Source organism: Chelonia mydas, chromosome 6 (assembly GCF_015237465.2).
Source record: "Chelonia mydas isolate rCheMyd1 chromosome 6, rCheMyd1.pri.v2, whole genome shotgun sequence".
Lineage (NCBI taxonomy): Eukaryota > Metazoa > Chordata > Testudines > Cheloniidae > Chelonia > Chelonia mydas.
In genome coordinates this window covers 64,610,464-64,637,034 of record NC_051246.2, presented here as the reverse complement: position 1 = coordinate 64,637,034, position 26,571 = coordinate 64,610,464, and the positions used below count along the sequence as shown (strand labels likewise).

Below are 26,571 nucleotides of genomic sequence, written 5' to 3'. Positions count from 1 at the left end.
TGCCAGCCTCTTAGTCACCAATCAGGCAGCAGCACCACAGGTTTCCTGCACACTGCCCTACCAGGAGGACTTGGATCGAGTGGTGCTCAGTGGTAATGAGGGAGATGAAGGGTAGCGTGACTACAAATCAGCTTACTGGAAATAAGTATTACTATGAAAAATACAGGAGGAAAAAGTCCTTTAGTTCTGAAAGAAGTAGCACTGACCCCCCCCACCCCCTTGCTGAATCCCAGGCAATGTGGGACAGATGAGGAGAGTAAGGTATTGAAATAATCTTAGACCTTTATGGTGCCCTCCATGGTTCATGCCCCCAGAAATCTCAGTTTAGCAAACAGGGATTTGAGGGTGCTCTGTAAACTGGCTAGTGAGAGGAACAAAGAGGAGTGTTCTCAGCTGTTACACCTGCCCCTGTTCAACTGAACCGTTGCTGTACATTAAGGAACTGGCAGACATAAGATATCTGGGATTCAGGGAAGCATTTGATATAATACAGAATTGCCTGATTTACAGTCAAAAGGCACAAGAGATCTATTGAAATACATTCAGATTTGGCTTCTGGACAGGAAGCATAAAGGGTGAGAATAAAAAGGAAAGTTGAGGGTAGAGATATAGTTAGTCATGCTGAGTGGGGGTTTGGAACAAGGACCCTGTGTCTGTATACTGGAGTGTAAGTTACAGGAATAGACATGAGGGTGGAGAAAAAGGTTTTAAAAGGGAATAACTTCTTCATCACCCTAAACAAGTTCAACACCCCCCACCCACCCCAACAATTACTATTACATCTTTCAAATATCTGTGGAGATTTATCATGTCTTAATCACTACTTAGCCAAGCTATACACATTGTCCCAAGTTCATCCTGGTGTAACTCCATTGACTTGAGTAGAGTTACACCAGAAATGAATCTTACCAGTTCAGTTTTTAAAAATCTAATCCTTACAAATCAGTTTCTCCAGTCCCTTGTTCAGATGCTGCTTTCTAACTTCCTTCCTCAGGCGCCCTCTGAACTGGACAGCTTTATGGTACAAGATGCCCAGAACTGACTGCAGAATATAAGCTGTGGTCTTACCAATGCCATAGAGAGAGAGAGCGTAAAACCGCCCTGCTCTGTAACATGATGCCTCTCTCTATACAGTATGAAATTGCACAGGAGGTGAGTGAGAGAAGGATTTGTTTGGGAGAGAAGGAAGACTTCCAAAGGAGAAAAGGCAGCCAAATAATGGACAGAGGGAAGATGGCAGAGGGAGGAGATTTACCTAAAAATGGCATAAAGGGAAGGAAAATTATTGTGGGGAGAGGAGGTTATTCTGCTATTTGTTTCTGAGAAAGGAGAAGGATCGGGGTGGTACTGAACATATGGAAGACAGATGAGTGCTCATGGCCCACTCACTCTTATATGAGAGCCATTAAGATGACCAACCAGCGCCCACTGTCATGATGTTTTTTGTGAAGTGCACACCTGTCCCACTAGGCAATGAACTGAGACTCACTGTCACAGGGTGACTGGCCCTTTTATGAGGTAATGGGTCCAGCCTCACCTATGACTCATTCAACCCTCCTCCTCAGGTGGGAAAAATTAGTGTAGCAACATAACAGGTAGGTCATGTGCTTAAAACTCAGTCCAGGTCTAGAGATAAGAGAGAGGCTCCCAGAAAGCTAAAAGGAGCAGAAAAGACAGACAGCTCAGAAACGAGACAGCCTGTCTGCTAAGCAGAGCCCCAGGAGCGCTGTGAGGCCCCAGAACCAAAGGAGAGAAGAGGTGCTTTGTGAAGTAGAGCTGGAAACTGGCTCTAATCACAGTATAGGCCCCCAGCAGGAATGCCGTGGGACTCCTCAATCATGGAGAAAAACCCCTGCTTTAATCACAGCACAAGCCAAAGAAGGATGGCTGTAGGACTCCTGATTTACAGGGAACAAGGTTTGGAACTGGGTGAACAAAGTGCCAATAAGATTTAATAAATGATACCAACTAGGGGGATCTTACTTTAAGTATTCTGGCATGGGAACAAATTATTCCAAGAAGCCAGAGGGAGCTGCGGGCAGGATACCTGCAAAGCCACACCGTGCCTCCCACTAACTCATTTTACATAAGGCCACTGACCAGCCTTCAGGTGCTACAGACTTTGGGTCAATATCAAACTGGTTGACCTACAAGTGAAAGCCTACAAAGTCATTCGAAAATTCTCTGAGCCATTCAGACCCCAACCTAAGAATGATTTAATCAGCCAAGAAACTCTGAGGATCAGAGGGCAATAGGGTTGTAGCCTGAGACATGTGTAGGTGTAACATCCATGAGAGCTTCAATGCAGTGCATGTCACTAATGTTCCTGAGGGTGATCAGGGGAACTGCCAGCAGTTATTCAATGTGCTGTTACTTGGTTCCTTCTCAGCACAGCTGAGACACCTGGGCCAATAAGTTTTCATATCATTCCTCCATTTTCACATGATTTGAAGAGCAAACTGATATAGATATATATACACCCACTAGTTAGAGGTAGGAGTCGGAGATGGAGTGCGGGGAGGCCAGGACAGTGTCTGAGGGACGACAGGAGCTATGAGAAGGATTAGAGGAACTCCTCCTATCCAGGGAAGACAAGGCACAGGGAGCTACCACTATCTGGAGAGGAGAAGAGTCGGGGAGTCCTCACCACCTAGTAGGAAGGAGGACACAGTCCAGGGCTGAGGTTTTTCTAAAGTCATTTCCACAAGCCTTTCTAACTTTCCCCCCCACTCTGTAGGAGCTGTGTTTGCATTCTGTTGGTTGAGAACTCCCACACCCCCAGTGATGTCTGCATACTCAGGTCTTTCTTTCCAGTAAGTTCCGAAATGTCTTTTCAAAATGTTCTGGGGCCTTACGAAATAAAACTCAGAAAGAGAAGCATTGAAAGATGCAGTAAGCACCTTCTCTCAAAGTCACAAATGCTTCTGTTCAAGTCCAATTGCCTTATGCCTGCCCACTGGTGATCAAACACTTGGGGAGATGTGTCCACCTAGCAGTGCCCCCTTCTGGTGGCCAGCTTTGCTGTGCAGTGCATCTGGTGTGTAACTGCAGTCCAGACTAAAACTGCACCCCTTCCAGTGCACAGCCAGCATTCCCAGAGCTGTGTTGTTTCTCAGAGGAAAGTCATTCTTTACTGATAATATACACTCCATACTTATTAGATAATTATCCATCCAGGGGACTAACCCAAGGCCAAGTCAACGTTCTCTCTTCTCTTCTCTCTCATTTTTCCAAATAGGCATCTAGTCCACACAATGGGAGACTGAGGCCAGAAACTGAACACAGGCCTCCTGCAGGCCATACTTTGCACTGGCAACTAGTTCAGACAGACAGACAGACCATAACTGGTCTTTTTTGAGCCTTGTGACAATCACGAATGAAAACTCAACTGCCCACAATTATCAGCTGTGCTGGGAATGAATCAGGTAACCATGCACTTATCAACTGACAGCAGTGTCAGCCACACCTATGTACATAACGCCCAGCAAATTCTGTGGAGACATTATCCCTATGCATATGCCTCAAGTGACAACCCCATCAATTCCTAATCAGAGTTGTTTGAAAGTCAGAATGCCCCTTTCTGTGAGAAATTCCAGCATTTTTGGAGAGAGTCACTGTTTCAAAATGAAAAGTAGCAACTTTGAAATTTCCTGCAGAAGGGTAATTCTGAAAAAAACATTTTGAAATAACCTGAACATTTCATTTAGAAAATTTCTAATCAAAATCTTCTTAGAAGCCAAAGCTCTGAAGCTCTCGGCTCGGCCCTGGCTCCCAGACGCCTTGCTGTGCAGCCATAGGGCCTGGATGCCCAAGAGTCTCAACTCCAGGGCAGTCCACCACTGAGGCTACTAAGGATGGCAAAAATCCATGCTGGTTTTGAAACCTGCCTATGTTCTGAGGAAGATCTGAGACAATTCAGATGTTCCCAGGGAACATTTCAACAGCAGTTAATCAGCATTTTCCCATGGGACAATAGTCCATTGAAAAATTTTCGACAAGCTCTACACCTGACCCCTGAGGTTCCTTGCTGATTAAAACATTCCAAAACAAGGCCTGCATTTCTCTTTTGCTGGATTTTGGTAATGCCCAATGTCCCCAAATGAAATCAGGCCCTCTCCTTCTAGGCACTGTGCAAATGTATAGGAAGACACAGCGCTTACCTTGAAGTACTTACATTCTATTCTATACAAGATGCGACATGTGAGTAACAAACAGAAGGGAAATGTGAGGGGGAGATGTAGGAAACAATAAAATCACATAATTACACAGATTAGCAATTGCACAACACAGTGGTTCTAAATCATCTAAGTGTTTATAAAAACCAGCTAATCCCCAAGCACCACACCACCTAGCCCCGCTGATTTCTTGTAAATATCACAGCAGAAGTGGCTCTGGAGGAGGGACAAGAAGGAGGAGAGATTAGTGGCCTTACAGATTCATTCAAAGACAGCATTTTATGCACAAGGGGCATCCTGAAAGAAAGCATGGAGCCATTTGTGCAAGAAGCAGACTAAATGATCACAGTGATTCTTTCTGGCCCTAGAATCTATGAAATGGAGGCTAGATGTGATAAGAGATGAGAACAAATGAGAAGGGAGGAGCAGATAGGTGAACGGTCTTAAAGGCAAAGAGAAGCTTGAAGGTGATGACAGGATTCCTAATGAAATGACAGCAGTAGTGATCAAAAAGCTTTTAAGAGTTGATAGCTGTTCTGTGACTGGTGGGTAATGAGTTGGGGTATATCAGTGCAATTCCCAGCAAGACAGGTGTCCACTTCCCCAAAGCCAGCCCCGCAGATGGCACATTACTGATTGTTTACAGCAGAAAGTAAATGGGGCACAGAGACTGCACTCCTCCAACCCCTGGCGGTCATCCCTTCAGGTCCCCCTGGCAGTGGGCAGCATAGGCAAAGCTTGTTCTGCTACTGCTCATGCTGCACTGGGGAAAAAAAAAACAAAAAAAAACCCCAACCCTTTATTTATTTAGGAAGTTCTCACATGTTTAGAAATCTTTGCCATATAAATATCAGAAACAATCATTACAACTGTGAGCTTTTGTTTAAAGAGATATTATACAGGACTACAGTCATCATCAGAGCTTCCTATTTAACAGGGTGTTGCCAAATTACAGAGTTAGCATCATTAAAACCCCAAAGTTGTTTCTAGTGATTTTATTAAATGGAGTGAACTCTCTGATCACACATAGACATACTAGGTCTGTTGAATATCAAATATTAACATTTAAAAAACTGGACAGGTGTAGTTTTGTTTTTGAAAATGAATGCACTTTGAGTATTGAATAAAAGGTAACCAAATATCTACGTATCTATTTGTCCTCTGTCCATTTTGCTGGGTATGTAATTGGTGTGTTCATTTTTCCATAACCACAACCTCCCCCCCCCCGTTTTTATTTAAGCCATTCCTCCATAGTTGGGCTATTTTTCCTGTGAAAGGCTACCAATAGCTGAGCATTTGCTAGAAGATGAGAGATTAATTCTTTTTCCTCTTTGTGTCTGACCATTTCCAATAAGAAGCCCAAGGTGCATTACCAACGGATCATTTGGTAATAAACATCTAACAATTTGTGGTATTTTGTTAGAGACTGCAACCCAATACTCTTTAAGGACTGGACATATCCACCATATAAGCATTAAAATCTTCTTTTTCACCACAATTTCTTCACCATTTATCCCCATTCAATCTCTCTCTCTATTTTAACCTGACTAGTGCGAGGTGCCATTGACAGTATCTTAAAGACATTTTCTTTTATTGTGCTACCTACTGATGTTGCTGGTCCTCTTCCAGATGAAAGCCCATTCCTCTGGAGTAATTTGTCTAGCCACATCCTGTTCCCAGGATGTCACATATGGACACTTTTTTGTTAGGAAAGCTGCCTGCAAAGATTGATATAAATTAGTTCTAGAGACAAGGTGGGTGAGTTAATATATTTTATTGGACCAACTTCAGTTGGTGAGAGAGACAAGCTTTCAAGGTTACACAGAGCTGTTCCCGAGGTCTGGGAAATGTACATCTACAGGGCATTTAAAAACCCGTGGCGAGTCCATGCCAGCTGACTTGTGCTCACAGTGCTTGGGCTAAGGGGCTGTTTAACTGCAGTGTAGACATTCCGGCTTGGGCTGCATCCTGAGCTCCGGCATCCTGCCACCTCACAGGGTCCTAGAGCCCGGGCTCCAGCCCATGCATGTACACAGCAATTAAATACCCACTTCGTGTGATCCAGAGTCAGCTAGCACAGGCCAGTCCTGGGTTTTTAATTGCAGTGTAGATATACACAGAGTGTCACAGCTAAATACAAGGTGGAACAGTCTGTTTAGCATAAGAAGTTGGGATGGGGGTTGTTAGTGGGCTATGGATTGTTATAATAAGAATTATTTTTTTGTTTCCTAATTGACCAGATGCCACCACTGCTATTAAAGTTAGCTCTCAGTATGAGATGTTTTCTAGAAAGTTGAGTGGAAAAACGGAGGACTTCGATTATTCAAGGCTGTGAAACTGGCACCTTTCTCCAGCACTAGATTCACTTTACATTTCAAATGTTTAAAGTGAAAGAGGTACCTTCAAACTTAGCATGAAAATGCAGCAATGGCCAGAGTGTTAAGTGCCTTTTTTTGTTTCATGCAGTGTTAAAGCCCTGTTGGTCCCAGGATATAAGAGAGACAAAGCAGGTGAAGTAATATCTTTTATTGAACCAACTTCTGTTGGCGAGAGACAAGCTTTCAAGCTACACAGAGCTCTTCTTTAGGTTCTTTTGCTTCAGTTTTCACCAAAAAGGTTAGCAGTCATCGGACAACTAACACAGGAAACATCAGTGTAAATGGTGTAGGATCTCGGGCTAAAATAGAGAAAGAACAAGTTAAGAATTACTTAGGATACGTCTACCCTTAAAATGCTACAGCGGCTCAGCTGCACCCCTGCAACTAGGCTACTGTAGCACTTCAGCATAGACCAAGCTGGACGAGTTCGATGTCAAGTTGGCAGGGCCTGACAAAATACATCCTAGAATACTTAAGGAACTGGCTGAAGAGCTCTCCGAGCCATTAGTGATTATCTTTGAGAACTCATGGAGGATGGGAGAGATCTCAGAGGACTGGAAAAGGGCAGATAGAGTACCTATCTATAAAAAGGGGAATAAGGACAGCCGAGGGAATTATAGACCAGACAGCTTAATTTTGCTACCCAGAAAGATAATGGGGCAAATAATCTAACAATCAATTTGTAAACGGCTAGAAGATAATAAAGTAATAAGTAATAGTCAACATGGATTTGTTCTTGTCAAATCAACCTAACCTCCTTTGACAGGATAATAAGCCTTACAAGCCATATGGTCCCGGGGTGGGGAGGAACCAGTAGCTGTGATATATATCAACTTTAGTAAGGTTTTTGATACTGTCTCACTTGACCTCATAAGAAAACCAGGGAAATATAGCCTAGACCAGTGGCTCTCAAACTTTTTTTTACTGGTGACCCCTTTCACATAGCAAGCCTCTGAGTGCAACCCCCCTTATAAATTAAAAACACTTTTTAATATATTTAACACCATTATAAATGCTGGAGGCAAAGTGGGATTTGGGGTGGAGGTTGACAGCTCGCAACCCCCCATGTAATAACCTCGCAACCCCCTGAGGTGTCCCAACCCCCAGTTTGAGAACCCCTGGCCTAGACAAACCTACAATAAGGTGGGTGCACAACTGGTTGAAAAACCATATTCAGAGAGTAGTTATCAATGATTCACAGGGCTCTGTCCTGGGTCTGGTTCTATTCAATATCTTCATAAATGACTGCATTATGGTATAGTAGGTACACCTATAAATTTTGCAGATGACACCAAGTTGAGAAGGTTTGCAAGGGCTTTGGAAGACAGGATCAGAATTCAAAATGATCTTGATCAACTGGAGAAATGGTCTAAAATAAATAGGATGAAATTCAATATGGCCAAATGCAAAGTACTCCACTTAGGGCAGGTCTACACTTAAAACGCTACGTTGGCGCAGCTCCAACTGTAGCACTTTAATGAAGATGCTACTGTGCCGACGGGAGCTTCTTGTGTCAGCGTAGTTAATCCACCTCTATGAGAGGCAGTAGCTATGTTGACAGGAGAACCTCTACCATCAGCATAGCACGGTCTACACCAGGGGTTAGGTTGGTATAACTGCATTGTTCGGGGGCGGGGGGAGGGAGTTTCCACACCCTTAAGCGACGTAGTTAATACCAATGGACGTTTATATAGTGGAGACCTGGCCTTAGGAAGGAACGATCAATTGCACAAATACAAAATGGGAAATGACTGCCTAGGAAGGAGCACTGCAGAAAAGGACCTGGGCATTATAGGGGATCATAAACTAAATATGAGAATGTAACACTGTTGCAAAAACAGTTAATATCATTCTGGGATGTATTAGCAGGAGTGTTGTAAGCAAGACAGGAGAAGTAATTCTTCCGCTCTACGCAGCACTGATAAGGCCACAGCAGGAGTACTGTGTCCAGTTCTGAGCACCACACTTTGGGAAAGATGTGGACAAATTGGAGAAAGTTCAGAAAAGTGCAACAAAAATGATTAAAGGTCTAGAAAACATGATCTATGAGAAAAGATTGAAAAATTGGGTAGTCTGGAAAAGAGAAGACTGAGGGGGACATAATTGTCTTCAAGTATGAAAAAGGTTATTATAAAGAGGGTGATGAATTGTTCTCCTTAACCACTGATGACAGGACAAGAAGTAATGGGCTTAAATTGCCTCAAGGGAGATTTAGGTTAGACATTGGGAAAATCTTCCTAACTGTCTGGGTAGTTAAGCAATAGGACAAATTACCTAGGGAGGTTGTGCAATCTCCATTATTGGAGGTTTTTAAGAACAGGTTTGACAAACACCTGTCACTGATGGTCTCGATAATACTTAGTCTTGCCTCATTGCAGGTGACTGGACTAGATGACTCATGGAGGACCCTTCCAGGCCTACGTTTCTATGTTTTGTCTGAACAGGGCTAACCTAGCGCAGCATTTGCTACCATTTTCCTTTTAGGAGCTTCCTTCCCAATCTGCTGATAGAATTAGAGAGAGAAAAGGTCTAAGTATTGAAATTACACATCATCCTCCCCCACTGTGTACCTGGGAACAGACCGTACCGAACTCCCTTTCTTGCCTGGCAAGGCCTCTGTAGTTAATCATAGAATTTGTTGACAGGACAGAAGCCAAGAACCTCTATCTGCAGTTGACAAGGGCACTTTCAAAGCAAAATGCCTGGCAGTCTACGTTTAAAGGGCTGTGTTACCGTACAGAAACCTGATTTTAGGATCAGAGCTAGATTTTCTGGCCCAGGACTGCAAGAAGAGGGATACTGTTATGGCACTGAGATGGAGGCTTCAAATGTCAGTTTGCCAATTGGGATTTGGCTGTCAGCCATTACTGTGACCTGGGGAGGATATATGGAGAGAGAGGCTGATGCTGTGGGCCAGGCAGATAAAATGAGCGGGGGAAAGAATAATCACACTGAATCAACAACCCACTCTCTCCAAATCCTCTTCTCAGGAACCAAATCTCTACTCAAGCTTGTTTGACTTTGCTAGAGGAATATGCCCAACTTCCAGGGGGAAGACAGCATCTTTCTGCCTCACATATGACTAGAGAGATGCTTCCGGAAGTTAAAAGTAGGAGCGAGCTAATTCTTCCCTTTTCTTCTTCCGAGTGTATTTCTTACAATGGGAGGAAAAGGTTATCTTGCCCCCTCCCAACCAATATTTGCACCACACAAGCCAATACCCCGATGCAGTCTAACAACCTGAGATGTGGTCCTTTACACAGAGCAAGCTCTATGCAGAGATCATGCAGTCATAGTCACTTTCCCCTTTGAAGCCCACTCTGCATGTGTGCACATCTGAGAGCGAGCACAACTATGATGCTGACATTCTGTTCTGATGCTGGACACTATCCATTGCCCAAGCTGCATCCAGGCTAGCAGTAGAGAAGTGATCAGAAAGTGTGGTGATGTGGGACCCACAGAGCAGGGCAGATTTGCCACCCATAAGCACTTTGCGGAACATGCTAATGTGTGTCATGTGCATGTGTGATCAAAAATGGAGAACATGGTCTGCTTGCTTGTCAAAATTCTCCTACCTATAAGATCCACCACAGCAGGAGAGCAAGGCCAAATCAGCTGATCTGTGCCCTGTCTTCCAAAGGTTCTCCTGGATCTTACATATCCTCCCTGCACCCCGACAGAGGCTGGCAAGCTTACCTTGGATGCTTTTCAGGGTAACTTACCTACTTCTGAGTTGCCAATATTTATTTATTTAAGCTTTTCATGGGACATTTCTTCAAATTTGTGGGGGACTGGAGGCTGAGAGTTCCCCCAGCTGGGATGAATGTATGTATGTATGTATGTATGTATGTATGTATGTGTGTACGTATGTAGGCAGGCTCAGGTGAATTTTAACAAGGCTGAAGTTGGTTCCTTATTCACGGTTCCCAGTTCCTTATTCAAAGATTTCTTTTTAAATCAATCATCACTAAGTTTAAATTTTTAAGGAAGTTCACCAAAATAAGTGAGAATAAATTTTATAATAATATATGTTCATGTTTTTAAGAAAACACTTTTTAAAGATACAAACAAGACCCCAAACCTACATTGTGTAATTGCCTCTTAATGTCTGCCTCTTTCCCATTCCTGGGCCCACACCTTCCCAATCACTTCTGGTGTCTTGTCCAATACATCCTGTAGCTGGTGGCAGCAGCTGATCTCTGCCAATCTCTCAAATCTGTCCCAGAGAGAATACGAATACAATAAAAAAGAATGACGATCAAAGAAGATTACATGAATCCAATTACCAGCTAAGTCAAAGGAGTTGAGTCCTTGTGGGTTTTTAACAGTAATACTCCTCCATTCATGCTGCCCAGAAGGCACCATTCATTGCAAGGGAGCAGTAAGGCAGCCCCAGTCCATTTCCCAAGGTGACTGCCCCCAGAGTAAAGGGAGAACATGAAGACATCATCATTAATATAGTGATTTTACTGACTTTAACGATGGAGAATGGCAGTAGAAGAGTATAAAGCTTGCACTTTTCCATTACCCTCATCCAGGGGCCACGAAATGTAAGGCAGAGAATGAAAACTACAACTAAGCCTGGCAGATGGCAACACTAACCTGGGAGCCATGAAGACAGAGGCTCTATGTTTACAATAGGATGAGGGATGCTTGCTACTGTACAGATAACTCTACTGTATGGCATATATACTGCAGGCATGCACATACTCACATCCCATGCACATGTCTGCAGGCACCCGAGTACATATATGAACTCTCATACCTGCACCCTACATTCATAAATGCACCAGCAGGTGTGCACCCACATTGACATGTGCACCAACATGTATTGACAGGCATGAATATAACCACAAATATATGAAATTATTTATGTCTTCACCTATGAATACTTGCACCCATGTGCTCATCCCTGGTCTATGCACGCTCACATGTAATCCGTCATACACATGCACAGCCCACATACATTCTTAGACCAAGGTTTTGTATCTGTACAGAGCCTAATAGAATGGGGGGTTGATTCTAATCTCCTGATTGCTACTATCATATTAAATAATGCATGTGTGCTTGTCCACGCAATCCAGCAGCTTATGAAGAATTGTTGGGACAGACTGACTCCATGGCTGAGACTGGCATTTCATTCACAGCCAGCCAGGCTACTCTGGAGACGAATTGCAGGCATAGTATTAGCAGGAAGGTTTTAAATCCTTTGGCCACATGTGCAGAGGTTATCAGGAGAAACTCTGTGCTACTTAAAGCAAAGTGCTGCTGAGTGAGGGGTTGGAGTCCTACCAGCACTCCACTCTGGTCCCCAAAGGCTTCTTAATCACTAATGAATGGCCTGGCCAAGTTGGAATATTTTCGAGGGTTCATGATGGTCACTCACTGGCAGTAGGGTGGGGGACAGCCCCTCCACAGGAGTCAGTGGATACTGATCCATGTTATGTCACAAGTGTATTAACCTTTGTATCTCTCACCCGGGTCAGGTGACTGGGGAGAGGAAATAAAGTTCTCTCTCTTATCGGCACTCCTGCATACTATTGCATGGTCTCTGTAAGAAGAGTGGGGACACTTAAAGACCATAGCGTGTAGCTCTATGGAAGGAGGATGCCTACAAATTTCAGGACCTTCTTATAGTTCTGCAAGTGCCAGACTCACATGAAAGACCCATAAAAAACTGAAATCCCATCCACCTTGGGATCCTAATGTACACAAAATCGGAATTACAGACCCATAAAAATATAATCCCTGGCTCTCCCTAACAACAGATGTAACTTTACGAAGAAGCATTCGCCTCAAAGTCTGTGGTAGTCTCTGCTGTGAACTGGATTTCAAAAGGTATGTATGTCACTGTTTTCATTGCTTTAGATAACTTCTTGTGTTTAATAGGTTATGCTGTGGCACCTGTCTATTCCTCAACAAGTAGATTCTGTTTATATCGCTGGTTGGCCATTCAAAGCTTGCCTGCTTGGCTACCTCCAGGTGCTCACAGGGGACAGGCCCAGTGTAATTCCCAGGAGAGAAAATTAACAGCACAGCAATGAACAAAGAGTCTAAGGCCTGGCCTACACTGGTGGAGGCATGGAGGGTACCTGAAGCTACATGCCACAGTGAGAAGCAGGCTGTGTCCACACTGCAGTGTGTAGCTACACGCAGCAGTGAAAGGCTCTGGCAGTGAGACACTGCCCTGCTAAAAATAGCAGTGTGGGCAGGGGCACGTAGAGAGCCGCGTAGGGCACATACCCTAAGATTCTGGTGTGTTCGCCTGAGCAGTGCCTCCCCACCTACACTGCTACTTATACTCATGCTGGGGGGCATACAGCGTATATACGCTGCACTCTGCTGTAAATGTAGAAAAAGCCTAAGAAGGATAATGTTAGCTGAGGACCTACTTCTGCTCTCCCTAGGCCAAAGCCTCAGCTGCAGCTGAGCAGCACTCCGCAGAGCTGGAAGGGGGGTGTACAAAGGCATTTGCCCCCCTCCGATGCTGGGGCTCAGCGGCCTCTGGACTGACCCCTATCATACAATAAACCAGCATGACTGGCAGCGGAAGGGAGCATTGGAGGAGTACGAAGAAAGACCAGTAGTCTCCGGCTGCCAGAAAAGTCCCTCAGGGCCAGGGCTGTTCTAATTAATACCAGATGCTATTCTTCCTGCTCAAGAGGTCAGGCGCAGGTCGTCGGGACCAGGAGCTGCTATAGTGGCTTAACAGCACCCAAGGATCCCCTGACACCAGGGGAATCCTCCAGTAGCTTTCCAAGCCAGCTTTAGGGCTGTTTTGTGTCTTTGGAGCCGACCATTCAGACCTCCTAATTGGAGAAGTGGGTGCTTAGTACTTCTGAAAAATCAAGCCCCTAGTCTGTTAAGAAGGGCACCCAAATATTGGTGCAATCAGAATCAGTAGCAACTTCTGAAAGTTTGAGCCTAAATATTGTATTAGTGGATGGCAGCAAGCGTAGCAATCAGCTGAGTACTATGTGCATCACGGCTCATTGGTTTGTTTTTGCAAAGTGATGAGTGAATCCTGGAGCTGACAGCATCCAGCCACCTAGGAAGCACTGCAGTCCCCATCACCTTCTGCACTGTCGCTTCAGCTAGCAGACCTCAAGGGAGGACACCATCAAGTTCAGGGCACTGTCACCTATCTTATGTGATTTCCTAAAGCCATTTGGAAATCCACAAAGTTCTTTTTAAAGGTGGGAAATTTGTTCAGAAAAGATACACAATCTTCTTTCCAAAAAGAAAATCAGTTCCACCAGCCCACCCTTCATGAGCAACCCTACAATAACTGATCAATGTGAGCAAGCCAGCGCTCAGGAGCAACCCTACAATAATAAATCAACATGTTCAGCCCAGCTCTTCTGAGCAAACTGTGATAATCAAAACCAGTATCAGCGTGCAATGGAGGAAAGCCACGTTTGGCAGTGAAAACACATACCAGCTTTAGGAAGGGTGCTCTGGAGGAAATAGGGTCTTATGGCTACGGCACAAAATTAGGAGCATCTAAATTGCTACCTCTGCTAGTGTGACCTCATGCAAGTCACTTAAATTGTCTCTGCCTGTTTCCTGACGAATGGGGATAACATAACTTCCCTCCCTCTCAGGAGTCCTGTGAGACTTATTTCATTGACATTTCAAAAAGAAAAGGAGTACTTGGGGCACCTTAGAGACTAACAAATTTATTTGAGCATAAGTTTGCGTGATGCAAGCTTATGCTCAAATAAATTTGTTAGTCTCTAAGGTGCCACAAATCCTTCTTTTCTTTTTGCGAATACAGACTAACACGGCTGCTACTCTGAAACCTTTCATTGACATTTGTACAATGCCTGGAGATTCTCAGACAGAAAGGGCTATAGAGAAGGGTAAAACAGGTATGATGTTAAGCTTCTGGGGAGCTAGAAGCAGAGAGTAAAAGATTGATTTTAGAAATGTTGAACTGACAAACTCTATTAGCTTGTCTCAGGCAAATTAGGCTTCTACAGTTGTACCTGTTATTTAGTGGAGAACAAAGTGACAGCTTCCAAACCCCTTTCCAAGTAAAGGTACAACTGAAGGAAACAAATTTTCTTCTCTCCAGAACTTTCTCTCTTATAAACCTTTCTGAACACCCAAGGCAAAGACATTATAAAAAAAAATTTTTTTTAAATCCTTTCCACTGTGAAATATATTTATCTTATCCCAGAGCTCTCTCATACAGTATAATTACCCTTCAAGGGTAGCTCCTCCACCCTCCCCCACCCCCCAAAAAGCACATCTTCCTTCTATCACATGAAGGTTGAGATGCCACCGAATCAGTTCCTCCGAATACCAGCGCAGGAACCTTTGTATTTGCTGCCATTTACCAATCTGGGATTCCTGAAATTCCTCATAATAATCCTCGAAGTATCGTGTGTTTCTTTCTGACCAGACATGTCCCTTGAGAATCTCCAGTAGTGTAGTTCTGCCATGTTCTTAGGTCCTAGTTCACAGGTTCTAGGTGATACAAATATCATATAGTTCCTGGATGGGGATGGGGATGAGGAGAGGATGGGAGAGGATACACTTCAAAAACCTATTGACTATTCATTAAAATATGTCCTTTCCTTGCTACTGCTATTTGTCCCCAAAGACCTTAAAATTCCTTCTTCCTTTTCTGATTGGGACCTAATTGGCCAATTCCAGTAAAGGTTCCTTCTCCCTAATAAAAACAACAAAAACAAAACAAAACATCACAACCACTGAGCACAGGACCTCTACTTTAAAACAAACAAATGTGCAACATAAAAACTGACTCTGAAGTTTTGCCATTGGTGGGCATGACTGTTAAGACACATTTCTGAAAAGAGCCACTGTGTTTACAACTGGGAAACGTAGGTCCCCTAAGCAGTTTCTGTGGGAATAAACCACTCTCTTGCTGGCTTCCAGCAATTAGCTTACCACAAGGATTAGTTCACTGCCTCCGTGGTTTTCAAAGTGTATCATTAGCAGTGGAAACATATTGTGCAGTCAGAGGAATTAGTGGGGAGTTTTATTCTCTATTATCCAGGCACTCTTCAATGCAGACACTTGAAAATAGAGAACAATGAGCAACCCGCGAATCCCCAGTTATTATTGCTTAGATACAGCTGGCCCCACCACACAGTCAATGCTCACTTGTCCAAAGGATAAGGAGGGCAAGGAACTTTAGACCTTCTTGCAGGGAACTTGAGATCCAGGAGAGTAGTCCCACACAGTGAGTTGGATTCTCCACTGCCTTGTGCTGTCATTTGCAAAGACGGCATAAAATGCTACCAAATCAGAGTAGTTGTATTTTACCCAACATCACATTCACTGTGTACTTGCTTGCATCACGGCACAAGGACCAGGACAGTGGAAAACAGGGCCAGAAGGGGCAGCTAAAATCAGAAAAGACATTGTATAAATGACGGGACAGATTCCCCAGTAAAGGACAGCTGCTTGGCTCTACATTGTCAGTGAAAAGTGGCTCTAAAGCTGGCTTACCTAGCCAGGGGAAGATCCTTCCAGTGCAAGGGGGATACTCTAGTGCAGGGGTAGGCAAGGCAACCTATGGCACATGTGCCAAAGGCAGCACGCGAGCTGATTTTCAGTGGCCCTCACACTGCCCGGGTCCTGGCCACCGGTCCGGGGGGGCTCTGCATTTTAATTTAAATTTTAAATGAAGCTTCTTAAACATTTTAAAAACCTTATTTACTTTACATACAACAATAGTTTAGTTATATATTAAAGACTTCTAGAAAGAGACCTTCTAAAAAGGTTAAAATGTATTCCTGGCACGCGAAACCTTAAATTAGAGTGAATAAATGAAGACTCGGCACACCACTTCTGAAAGGTTGCCGACCCCTGCTCTAGTGGCATAGAGCCACTGCAGGGGCTCTCACACCACCCTTCCTCCCCGCTGCCAGCGTAGCAGGAGAAAGATGGCCTGCCTGGGATGCCCCTGCACTTGAACTCTATTGATCTTTAGCTGCATTTTTATCCACTGGGGCCACTGCAGCCGGGTGTAACTTAGGGCACCATCCATGCTACTCCAAGTGCAAAGGGACTGGCCCCTGCATGAAGAAGAGCACAAGGTGAGATTTAAGCCACCTTTGCACAGATGCTGCCATCCCTACTTGCACCCTCTGCACTTTGGCTTGGGCCAACAGTCTGGCTCTAGACTGAATCCCATGTTGATTCTCTGTGATTTCTAGAGCCAGCATGCTCTGCCTATGCATCTAAAGATCGTTTTCTAGCTTCTGGTGCCATGAACTCCTCCTAGTATTGCAGAATCCAGGTGTGCCTTTCTGCCTTTCATATTCTTTCCAGAAATAAAGATTCTAAAATTGAAGCTTAGCTGGCAATTCATCTTTGATGGGAACGTCCAGCCTTGTGTGACACTATCCTGCAGTTTCCTGGGGCATCGAAAGTCCTGAAATAACTTCAGGGCTGATGCAACTTCACCACATCATGATAAAATATCTGCAATACATTCTCCTTGAAGTACTGACAACAACTGTGCCTCAGAGGGCAAAAGTTTCCAAGGCTGCTAGTTCTAATCCGACTCTCAGCCTTTTGCAGGGTGGGCTAGCACGGGTGTCACTGAATGGAAGCCTTCTTTTCCAGAGGGGCAGGGAACGCTGTCATGCTGAACTCTCACTCCCTTCCCACTAGCTAGCACTCCAAATAGGAGCCAATACCCATGCTCTGATGGAGGAGACTAGCGCAGTCTTGATGAAGGCAGGGATGCAGTGGGAAAGGGAGACTGGGGTTTGAGCCCTGTTACATAGGACTGATCCTTGCTAGAAGGTGGGGAGACTTTCCTTACTGCTGCTTTAGATTCCTCCAACCTGCTAACTACAGGCCCAGAATTCTATTAGCTTCTCAATGACCACAGAGAAGAAGGCACAGAAGAAAATGAGAGGCTGAGTGTGGGGAGCTGGAGCCCCCTCCGTTTTGGGAAGGCTGCAGAACAAAACAGATGAATGATCTGAGGCAGTGGATTAATGGAGGTGGGATGGAGAAGTGCAGTGATTGTGTAATGGAGGAGCAAGAAGGAACACACTGGAGGGAGTGAGACAAAAGGTGTGTTTCATAGGTTATAAAGTGGAAAGGACCATTGTGATCATCTAATCTGACCTCCTGCATAACACAGGCCATAGAACTTACCTGAATTAGTTCCTGTTTGAACTAGAGCATGCCTTTTAGAAAAACAACCAGCCTTGATTTAAAAATTGTCTGCGCCACTACAACCCGTAGTAAGCTGTTCCAGTGGGTAACTACCCTCACTGTTAAAAATGTAACCTCTACTATTGTAGAGGTCTTCCTGGGGTGGGCTATCCTCCCCCACCCTTGCTATACTTAGGTAGTCAGTCACCTTTGGAGATCCCTTCTGTGAGAAGGAGCTAGTGAAGATGCATTGCTCTTCTGTGGCTATTACAGGGCCCAGGTAAATATGGGAATACCAGAATATTTCAACTTGTTTCATGACTCCACTCTCTTCTTATCAGGCTCCTTCAAACAAACCTGCCTCAGAACCTTAACCGGTCTGGAAAGCAAAGGCCATTTTCCTCTCATTCCTGGGCTGCTGATGTATCACTGAGAGCAAGCTGCGCTCAAGTATCAACAGGCATCTATTGAAAGGAAGAGCGCAGGAGAGATACAAAGCTGCTGAATGTCCAAACAGGTGAACACACAGAGTAAAGAAATATTTTTAAAGTGATACATTTGAGCAATTTAGTCCCTTAAATTAGAATACAGCTGTGTTTAGAAGCCTGTTTAGAACTACCTTAATCTGAGTATTTTGTTCAATTGCACAGCTAACATGGGAGATATAATTCCAAACTGGACCACTGGGCAGCTACCCATTGAGGCTCCTCCTTGGCAGACCAGCACCACTCTGCTCTGTAGGATGCAGGAAGAAAACACAGGAAGTGAGGCAGAGGCTGGTGGGAAGATGACTGGAGAACATTTTCCCTTGATTGGATAAACTATTGGACAGCCAGAAAAATCCGATTTAAAAGGTGTTCAGGCAAGTCACGGTTGAGAAGAGTGCTGTACAGACAATAGACCTGCTCAGGGAGGTTAAAGAGACAGTAATTTCTCCTGGTACAAGCCACTGTTTCAGCTTTATTGAAAGGAAGTTCGTTACAGCTTCTCAGGTAAGTGTTTCTGTGCTGGACTATTGCAACCCTTCCTTCTGTCCACAGTGCAACAGCTGCTGTGTGCAGATAAAAGATAAAATGACTGAGGTAGGATTGTATCATTCACGCAGTCCCTTCTACCCTACAAAATTGACTATGCTAGGAAATTGTTCTTAAATATCAATTTTAAAATGGTGTCCAGTAATCTGCCATTGCTACCTGAATAGATGGGGCATAATTTGATTCAAACAGCTTTTGGAAACCACTCTCAAGACTAGCTAGTTTTAAAAAGTGATTTTCTAGCTCAGTCTTCTGTAGTGTAACTGGGATCTTAAGTCTTAGCCCCATCACCCAGCAGAGGCCATATTCACTCTCACAAAAACACAGCTATTGCCATTGTTTCCTAAAATGGATGGATAGAATACAAACATTATAGATCAACCAAAAAGAAAACCTTTTCAAAATAAAAGTGTGCTAAAACCTAACGAACACAGGAATGAACAATACTCCCTTGTGTCTTCTATCCTTTCCGCTTGTGTCTAGTGCCAGATACTCCAGAGCAAAGCATAAAGCTCCTTATTATTACTACAGCATTTATACTGCAGTACATCTGGACATCTCAACCAGTTTGGGAGCCCCATGGTGCTAAGCACTGTGCAGGCATAAAGTGACTGTCCCTGTCCCAGAGAGCTTTCTGTACTAATAGTGTTTCTTAGTCAGTGTTGGATTCCTTTTAGAAAAGGGGAATTTGAAAATTAGAATCCTGTTTGCTTTCTGAGTGAGGCTGTTGAGAGAGTGTCCTGTCTTGTCGGCCCCTCTCCCTATCCCAAAGCACATTTGACTCCCTCTCTCTGGTTTTCTTGTATATGTTTCAGTCCCAATGACTGACACCCCCATATTTCTATAATCAAACCATCGCCACAGTAAACACTATTTGGCTCTCACTGTTATCCTCAGCAGAGAAGCCAGTCTCCATAGTTGACTGGAGTTCTGAATTCCCCCTCCTGCCCCTAAAGGCAGGTGTCTCCAGGGCAGCCTTGAGGCAGACTGCTATAGGGAAAGCAGACTCAGTCATTGCTGGTGCTTTGCTTTCTTTTGTATAAACGGAGCACATGAATCTTCCGGACTGTCAAACCAACACCATTTACAAACTCTGAACTAACTTTACAAAAACATTAACAATAGTCACCCAGGGGCCCTCTGGACGTAAGGGGCAAAAGAGAAGAAGTCCAAGGTCTACCAGAGAACTACACTGTTTGCTCAATTACTTTAACCTGATCATCTTGGTACCAGGCTGTGTCACGTCTCAGGGAGAGTATCAAACTGAACGTCTTCTCATTCAAAAAACCAACCAGAACACTGAGACATGTACCTTGCTCACTTCTCTTGAGAGGCTAAGTTTCCAGGCACCCAACAGCATCTTGGAGGCTAAATCCCACTGCAAAGGCTGCTCCCAGTTGGTTGGAAGGTAGAACGAACCCTGTTCTGCCAGTGCTCATACTACACAGCAGCTCACTCTGCACAGTAACTCCCAAGAGGAAGTGGTGTGAAGGCCACTTCCTGACTGCAGCTGAAGTCATTTTTATTTAGTTAGCCACTCAGGAAATTTACCACCCTCCCAAAAAAATTAGTTTTGTTAAGAGAAGGAAAAGAAGCATTGAGCAACTTTAACTCCTGTTAGTTTCAGTGGACTCCCTCTGAGAGAGACTGGGGGTCTCCTCCTCACCTTGCACTCAACTCTTCACAGAATCAGATCCTAACTGCCTGAGAAGGCAGCAGCTGTGGCTGGGCCACACTCTGCACTGGAAGGAAGAGACACACCGCAGTGGTGAGCCTGCAGCACCGAGAAGCTCTTGAATCACATAAGGACACCTGGCCCTTTAACTGAACGACCAGATCAGCTGACCTCTTGAACTGTAACATAAATCTTACCCAGGTGGCATATAACTAACAGCTGTTATACAGAGAAAGAATAGTCTCAGCCAGCTATGGCACAGGTATCCTGTATTGTTAATTACTGCACTGTTCTGTAGTAGGAGTCTCAGAGATCGGTGTATTTCCTGCCCTTGATCTTGCCATCCATATGCCTACAGCAGTTATGGTGAGCTTAACTGCTGGATTCAATCTTCAGCCCCTGAGTTTTACTTAGCAATGGACATAATTAATACCTTCAACATCTAAATAATCACTTCATTCATTATTTTAAAAAAGATACATTTAGTTGGTAGCTAAACACTAAGGACCCGTGCTTCTTCCTTAATGCAGGCACATAGCTCTTAGGAATGCTGATAACTGCATCTCCAAGGGACAGATTTACTGAGGTTCAGTCTCTAGCATATCAATATTATGCCTTGGTACCATTCTGATTGATCACTTATTCACCTGACAGGTCATAACTGACTTACGAAGTCTAAGCAAACCTTTTATTTCAACACTCACTCACTGTACAATGAGACTGTTCCTTTTTCTTCTTTTCCTGGTGGACACCAACTTGCACAATGTCTTTCTGGGCAGGGGACTGAGTGAACATGGGGACACTGGCACCTAAATGCTATGGTGATGGGCTCCTGATAGCTATCTAAACCAGAATACAGTTTCTAAACATCAGTGAAACACAGTTTGGTTCTGCCCAGCCTGGCCAACCAAATTGTGTTTAAACTAAATTAGCCTCAATTAGTTTTAGCCCATGTTTAAAACTTGTTAAGCAAGCATGACATCTGTTAACCTAGAACAAATGGAACCAGACACTGAGCCAGTGTTGTCCCACTCTTTACAAAGGACAAAAGATTTGCAGCTTCAGTGCCTGAATCCTTGAGTCCTGGAAGTCCTGGCTCTCAAACTGCACCCTGACAGCCCTGAAGTAGCTGGCATTGGGCATTTTGCCCATTCTTCTTTTCAGGTAGGCTTGTGCACAGTGCGGAGGAGCTTACATGAAACCAAGTAGGTATAACACACTAGATGAATATATTGTGTTATGTCGTCTATTCTAAGCGGTGCATTATCAGTGGCAAGCAAGAATTCAACTGTTCGGCTCCAACCACACTAAAAGGAAGTGATGCTGATAAAATCCACAAGTACCAGGCTACCTATGGATCCCCCAAATCATTAATTTTGAAATATATGCAATCAATCCTCATATCATACAGACACCTCACAGTATCTGATTCTCCACTGCATTGGAGCTTGTGCAGTCATTTACACCTGTGCACAGTCAATGTAAAAGGCTATCATTCAGATTTAGTAGGTTTTTATACTCCCTTTAAACTTAGCCTGGCGCTGGCTTGCAACCTACAAGATGAAACTGAGCTGTCTAGTTTCACTGTCCGAGATGAGTAAAGTCCAAAGAATAGACAAATGGCTTCAGTGGGGCAAAGTTTTCAAAATTCTTTCCACTGTAATGATCAAAAATATTATTGTGTTATTAGTCAGGCAGGTAAGGGAACTTTACATGGTATATATATGGACCTCAATATGGGAAGCAGATGATCTGTGGAGTGCACATCAGAGGTTTGTGTCCAAAGGTGGCTTAAATGACCATCTGTGCACTGTCCTCATCCTGTTACTACCTCTGACCAACCTAGCTCCCCACCTTCAACATATTGGAGCCATTTGCAATCAGCTTTAATCAGCTGTTTGTAAATAGCATCAAGAGAGCAAAAACATAAAGGATTGGATTAGCAACTGGGGTGTCCTAGCTCTGCCCATTTCCTCTGGCCACACCTCTTTCCCCTCCGACCACAGCAGCAGGAAGTGATGCATAAACTCCTGTGTCATCTCTGCACCACTGGAGGATCACCCTTGCACTGGGGTGATCCTGCCTGGGCCTGTTCCACCAGCTGTCGGGGCAGTTTATGCCAGCGGTGTGGTACAAAGTGGTGGCGCTGCATTGGAGGGCCTGGACCATAATTTTTATCTCAACAGCAAGCTTTAAAGTAACACTGTAAAGCTGCTTCAGAGCATTTTGAGCAGCCAAGCAACAGCCAGTGGGGGAGGGGGAGGGGAAGACAAGAAAAAGTAAAGGAAGTGCGAGAAGCAGAAACAAATGACCTACTTGTATTCTCAAGAATTTCCCCCCCAGGGATTATCGTCCCCTCAGAAGTCTGATACCAGTGATGCAGATTCAAACTCATTACCCACCCACTCAGCCTCCCAGAGCTCGGCAACCTCTTTGCTCCAAAGAGAACATGAGGGGCAGGCGCAGTGCCTGCCAGGAGAGAGAAAAGGCATTCTCCTGCCAAACTGACAAAACTGAACTGAGCTTTCGACACATGCTTCTCAGAAAACCCAAGCAAAGGTGGGAACTGCCCCATGAAGCAGATCAGCCCAGTTTGCTAGGATGCCCCACGCTCGGGAGAGCAACCATTCTGAGGGTGCTCTTTATACCAGGTATCCACATTTATTCCAGAAGACACGCTGGGCCATTTAGAGTTCTGGGGACAACTCTCAGCACATCATGCTGAAAGTGCCCTCCTGGGTAGGGTTTTCTGTCTCCTGGGGTCCACTTTGCTCCTTTTGAAGGTCCAAAAATCCCCTGACTTTTAGTTGCTTTAACTACACATGAAGTTGCCTGTTGTAACTCTGAGATGCACTGGACTTTTGGAATGCTATCAACACTCCATCTTTCACTGGCTCCTAACATGGTCATTGTACAAGCATTTCCTCCTCCCTGGCAAGTGACAGTAATACAGTACCACCCCCTCCCACATCTCCTCTGTGACTGGAATAACCACACTAAGGTGCATTGGCAGAGCTTACTGTGTGTTCGGAGTCTCATGATTCAAGTTATGGGCATCAGATAGGTCAGGATTGAGGTGCATTGGGAGAATGGTGAGAGGGGCCAGGACTGGAACAGGTGAAGGTGCTGCAGAAAAACAAGAGGTACCTTTGCAGAGGTGGTGCAGCATTTGGATAAAAGGAGGTGCTGCAGATGCAGACTGAGCAGTGCTGCTGGGAGGGCACCAGGACTTGAATACCAGCTACAGTACAGTGACTCTCTCAGGACAGACATAAACTATGCCATTTTGTCAGCAGTTTAGGTAGAAAAGACTTTGGGGGACATAAGGAGAAGACCTGCAGGATTCAGGGAGAGAAGCATAGGAACACGTAGGGATCGGGGCTGAAGTGTACTTGTGGAGTTGGCTGAAGGTGACCTGCACTACGAGCGTGCAATATGTCTGCTGGCTCTACTCAAACTATTAGTCGTACTGGCTCTAAGCATAATGTTAGAGGCAATGTGGTTCAGTGGATAGATCACCCTAAGACTTATGAGACCTAGATTCTATTCCCAGCTCTGTCATTGACCTGTTGTGACACCGTGGGCAAGTCATTTCATCTCTCTCTGTGCCTCAATTTCCCAACCCACCCTTTGCCTGTCTTGCTTCATTAGACTGTGAGCTCTTTGGTGAAGGGACCGTGTCTAGTTATATAGTACTACAGCACCTAGCACAGTGGAGCCCTGATCTTGGTTGAGGCCTCCAGGGACTACTGGAATAGAAATAACAATCCTTCATTTTCTCCAGCACAGAATTCATACAGAAAATAAAGCAAACCGTTGTTCTGGAGGGTTCCTGCCTAGGTGGCTCCGAGCACTATGCCCATTTGTTCAATTGCCTGTATCACATGGACTCAAAACTTAGCAAAGCATTTCTTCCAGGGAGTCCAAAGGCACATCTCCAAGCCAGAAACAGTGTCATAAACATACAGCTACGGGTAGCATAAAATCCCTTCTTTACCTGTAAAGGGTTAAGAAGCTCAGATAACCTGGTTGGCACCTGACCAAAAGGACCAATAAGGGGACAAAATACTTTCAGATCTGTGGGGGAAGGTTTTTGTTTTGGGCTTTTGTTGTTGTTCTCTCGGGAGACAAAGAGAGAGACCAAGCAAGTAATCCAGCTCCTACTGAATGATACATCTAAAATTACAGAAATGGTAAGTAATAGCAAGGAAATGCGTTAGAGTATCTTTTGGTTTAGCTTGTGAATTTTCCCTATACTTAGAGGGAGGTTTAGCCCTGTTTTTTGTAACTTTAAAGTTTTGCCTTGAGGGGAATCCTCTGTGTTTTGAATCTGATTACCCTGTAAAATTACCTTCCATCCTGATTTTACAGAGGTGCTTCTTTTACTTTTTCTTCTTTATAATAAAGTTCTGGTTTTTTTAAGAATCTGCTTGGTTTTAGTGTCCTAAAAACCCAGGGATTTGGTCTGTGCTCACCTTGTTAAGCTATTTGGTGGGTATATTATTCTCAAGCCTCCCCAGGAAAGGGAGTGAAGGGGCTTGGGGGGATGTTTTAGGGAAACAGGAACTCCAAAGATTCAGGAAGAGGATCACTTGTCTAACTCACTTGGTGGTGGCAGAAGTACCCATCCAAGGACAAGGAAGGATTTGTGCCTTCAGGAAGTTTTTAACCTAAGCTGGTAGAAATAAGCTTAGGGGGTCTTTCATGCGGGTCCCCACATCTGTACCCCAGAGTTCAGAGTGGGGAGGGAATCCTGACATGGTGGGAGCAGTGGGATTATTTTGAACCAGAAGCACAAACCTCAGGATATTAAAAGGATTTTTTTTTTCTTTCTTTTGGCTGCTTGGAAAGCAGGGAGTTGTTTTTTTTAAAAAAAAAAGGACACTTTTTTTTTCCTTTTAGCTGAGAGCAGCTGGAGGTTTTTTTTTCTCTGCCTCAGGGCAGAGTAGTTAAGTCCTGCAAGGGAATTCACAAGCTGTTTTTTCCCCCCTTTCTAGCTCTCGGGTTAAGCTAAGATAAGCGCAGAAAAGCTAGGATGACAGAAAGTGACATCCAGAAAAAACTGGAATTAGTCAGATTTGAAGCTGAGGAAAGAAAGAAGGAACATGAAAGACAGCTGGAACTCAGACAGATGGAGATTGATGCACAAGTGGCCAGAGAAAGGCTGCTAGGGAGGAGAGGGAAAGGGAGAGGGAAAGAGAGAGGCAGCATGCTGAGAAGGAGAGGGAAAAAGAGAGGAAGCATGAACTGGAGGTGATGGAGTGGAAACGATGGAACCCTTCAGCAGCTGGCTCCACTTCCCCAAAAATCCACAAATGGGAGTGACTATGTCTGCAGTATGATGAATCCAGTGATATTGCTGAATATTTCCTCACCTTTGAGAGACTGTGCACCCTCCATGCAATTCCTGACAATCACAAGATGACCACATTGGTAGCAAAATTGACTGGAAGAGCTCTGGACATATTCAACAAGATGCCTATTGAGGATGCTTCTGACTATGGTAAAATTAAGAATTTGGTTTTGAAACTATTTCAAATTACACCTGAAACTTACAGAGTAAAATTTAGAGCCCTTAAGAGAGGGGCTGGACTAAGTAATGTGGCTTATGTAAACCAGATGAAGGATCTCTTAGATAAATGGGTCAAAGGAAGGGCTGTAACTAGCTTTGAAGGAATGTGTGATTTGGTTGTACAGGAGCAGTTCCTGACTATGACCAATGATGATGTAAAACAGTGGTTATGGGATAAGAAAATGGACTCAGCAGAAAGTCTTGCTTCTTATGCTGATCAATACGAGCAGTCCCAGACTGCCAGAGAGGCAGGAAAAATCGGAACAAAATGGGTGGAGGTAGAAGAGAGGAACAACCCTGGTCGCAGTTTGGACGGATACCAGAAGGGATACCACGAGACCACACCATACCAGCCCAAGGCCCCAACTACACCCCAAGGAAAACCCTAGACACCTTATCGTCCCACCATACCATTCTCCAGCAACCCACCTCTCCCCAGTGATCAGTCAGCTGGGCGATGTTTTAAATGTAACGAGCTGGGGCATGTAAAGGCCAACTTTCCCAAGAACCCCAATAGATTACAGTTCATTGTACTGGGGTCACACCAAAGGTCCTCAGGTCCAGATGTCTCCCAGATACCCTCAGAGCGAAG

The 26,571-nt window shown here is 44.4% G+C and overlaps 1 protein-coding gene across 7 annotated transcripts in view; it reads right to left on the bottom strand.

The window, feature by feature from the left end:
- The window catches only part of TMEM229B (transmembrane protein 229B), a 64,071-nt gene that overhangs the window by 4,084 nt on the left and 33,416 nt on the right, over positions 1-26,571 (bottom strand). The window contains exons 1-3 of one of the 7 annotated variants that reach the window (XM_043548114.1): positions 19,941-20,513; positions 10,639-10,769; positions 5,782-5,893 (exon numbers count right to left, since the gene is read on the bottom strand). In XM_043548114.1, the coding sequence (XP_043404049.1) occupies positions 5,782-5,844 (63 nt within the window). In that variant the 5' untranslated portion in view covers positions 5,845-5,893; positions 10,639-10,769; positions 19,941-20,513. Of the gene's footprint in view, positions 1-1,068; positions 1,269-4,819; positions 4,934-5,781; positions 5,894-6,686; positions 6,853-10,638; positions 10,784-19,940; positions 20,640-26,571 lie in introns of those variants that run through there. The other 6 variants (XR_006291419.1, XM_043548115.1, XM_043548116.1 and 3 more) reach the window with 6 other exon arrangements.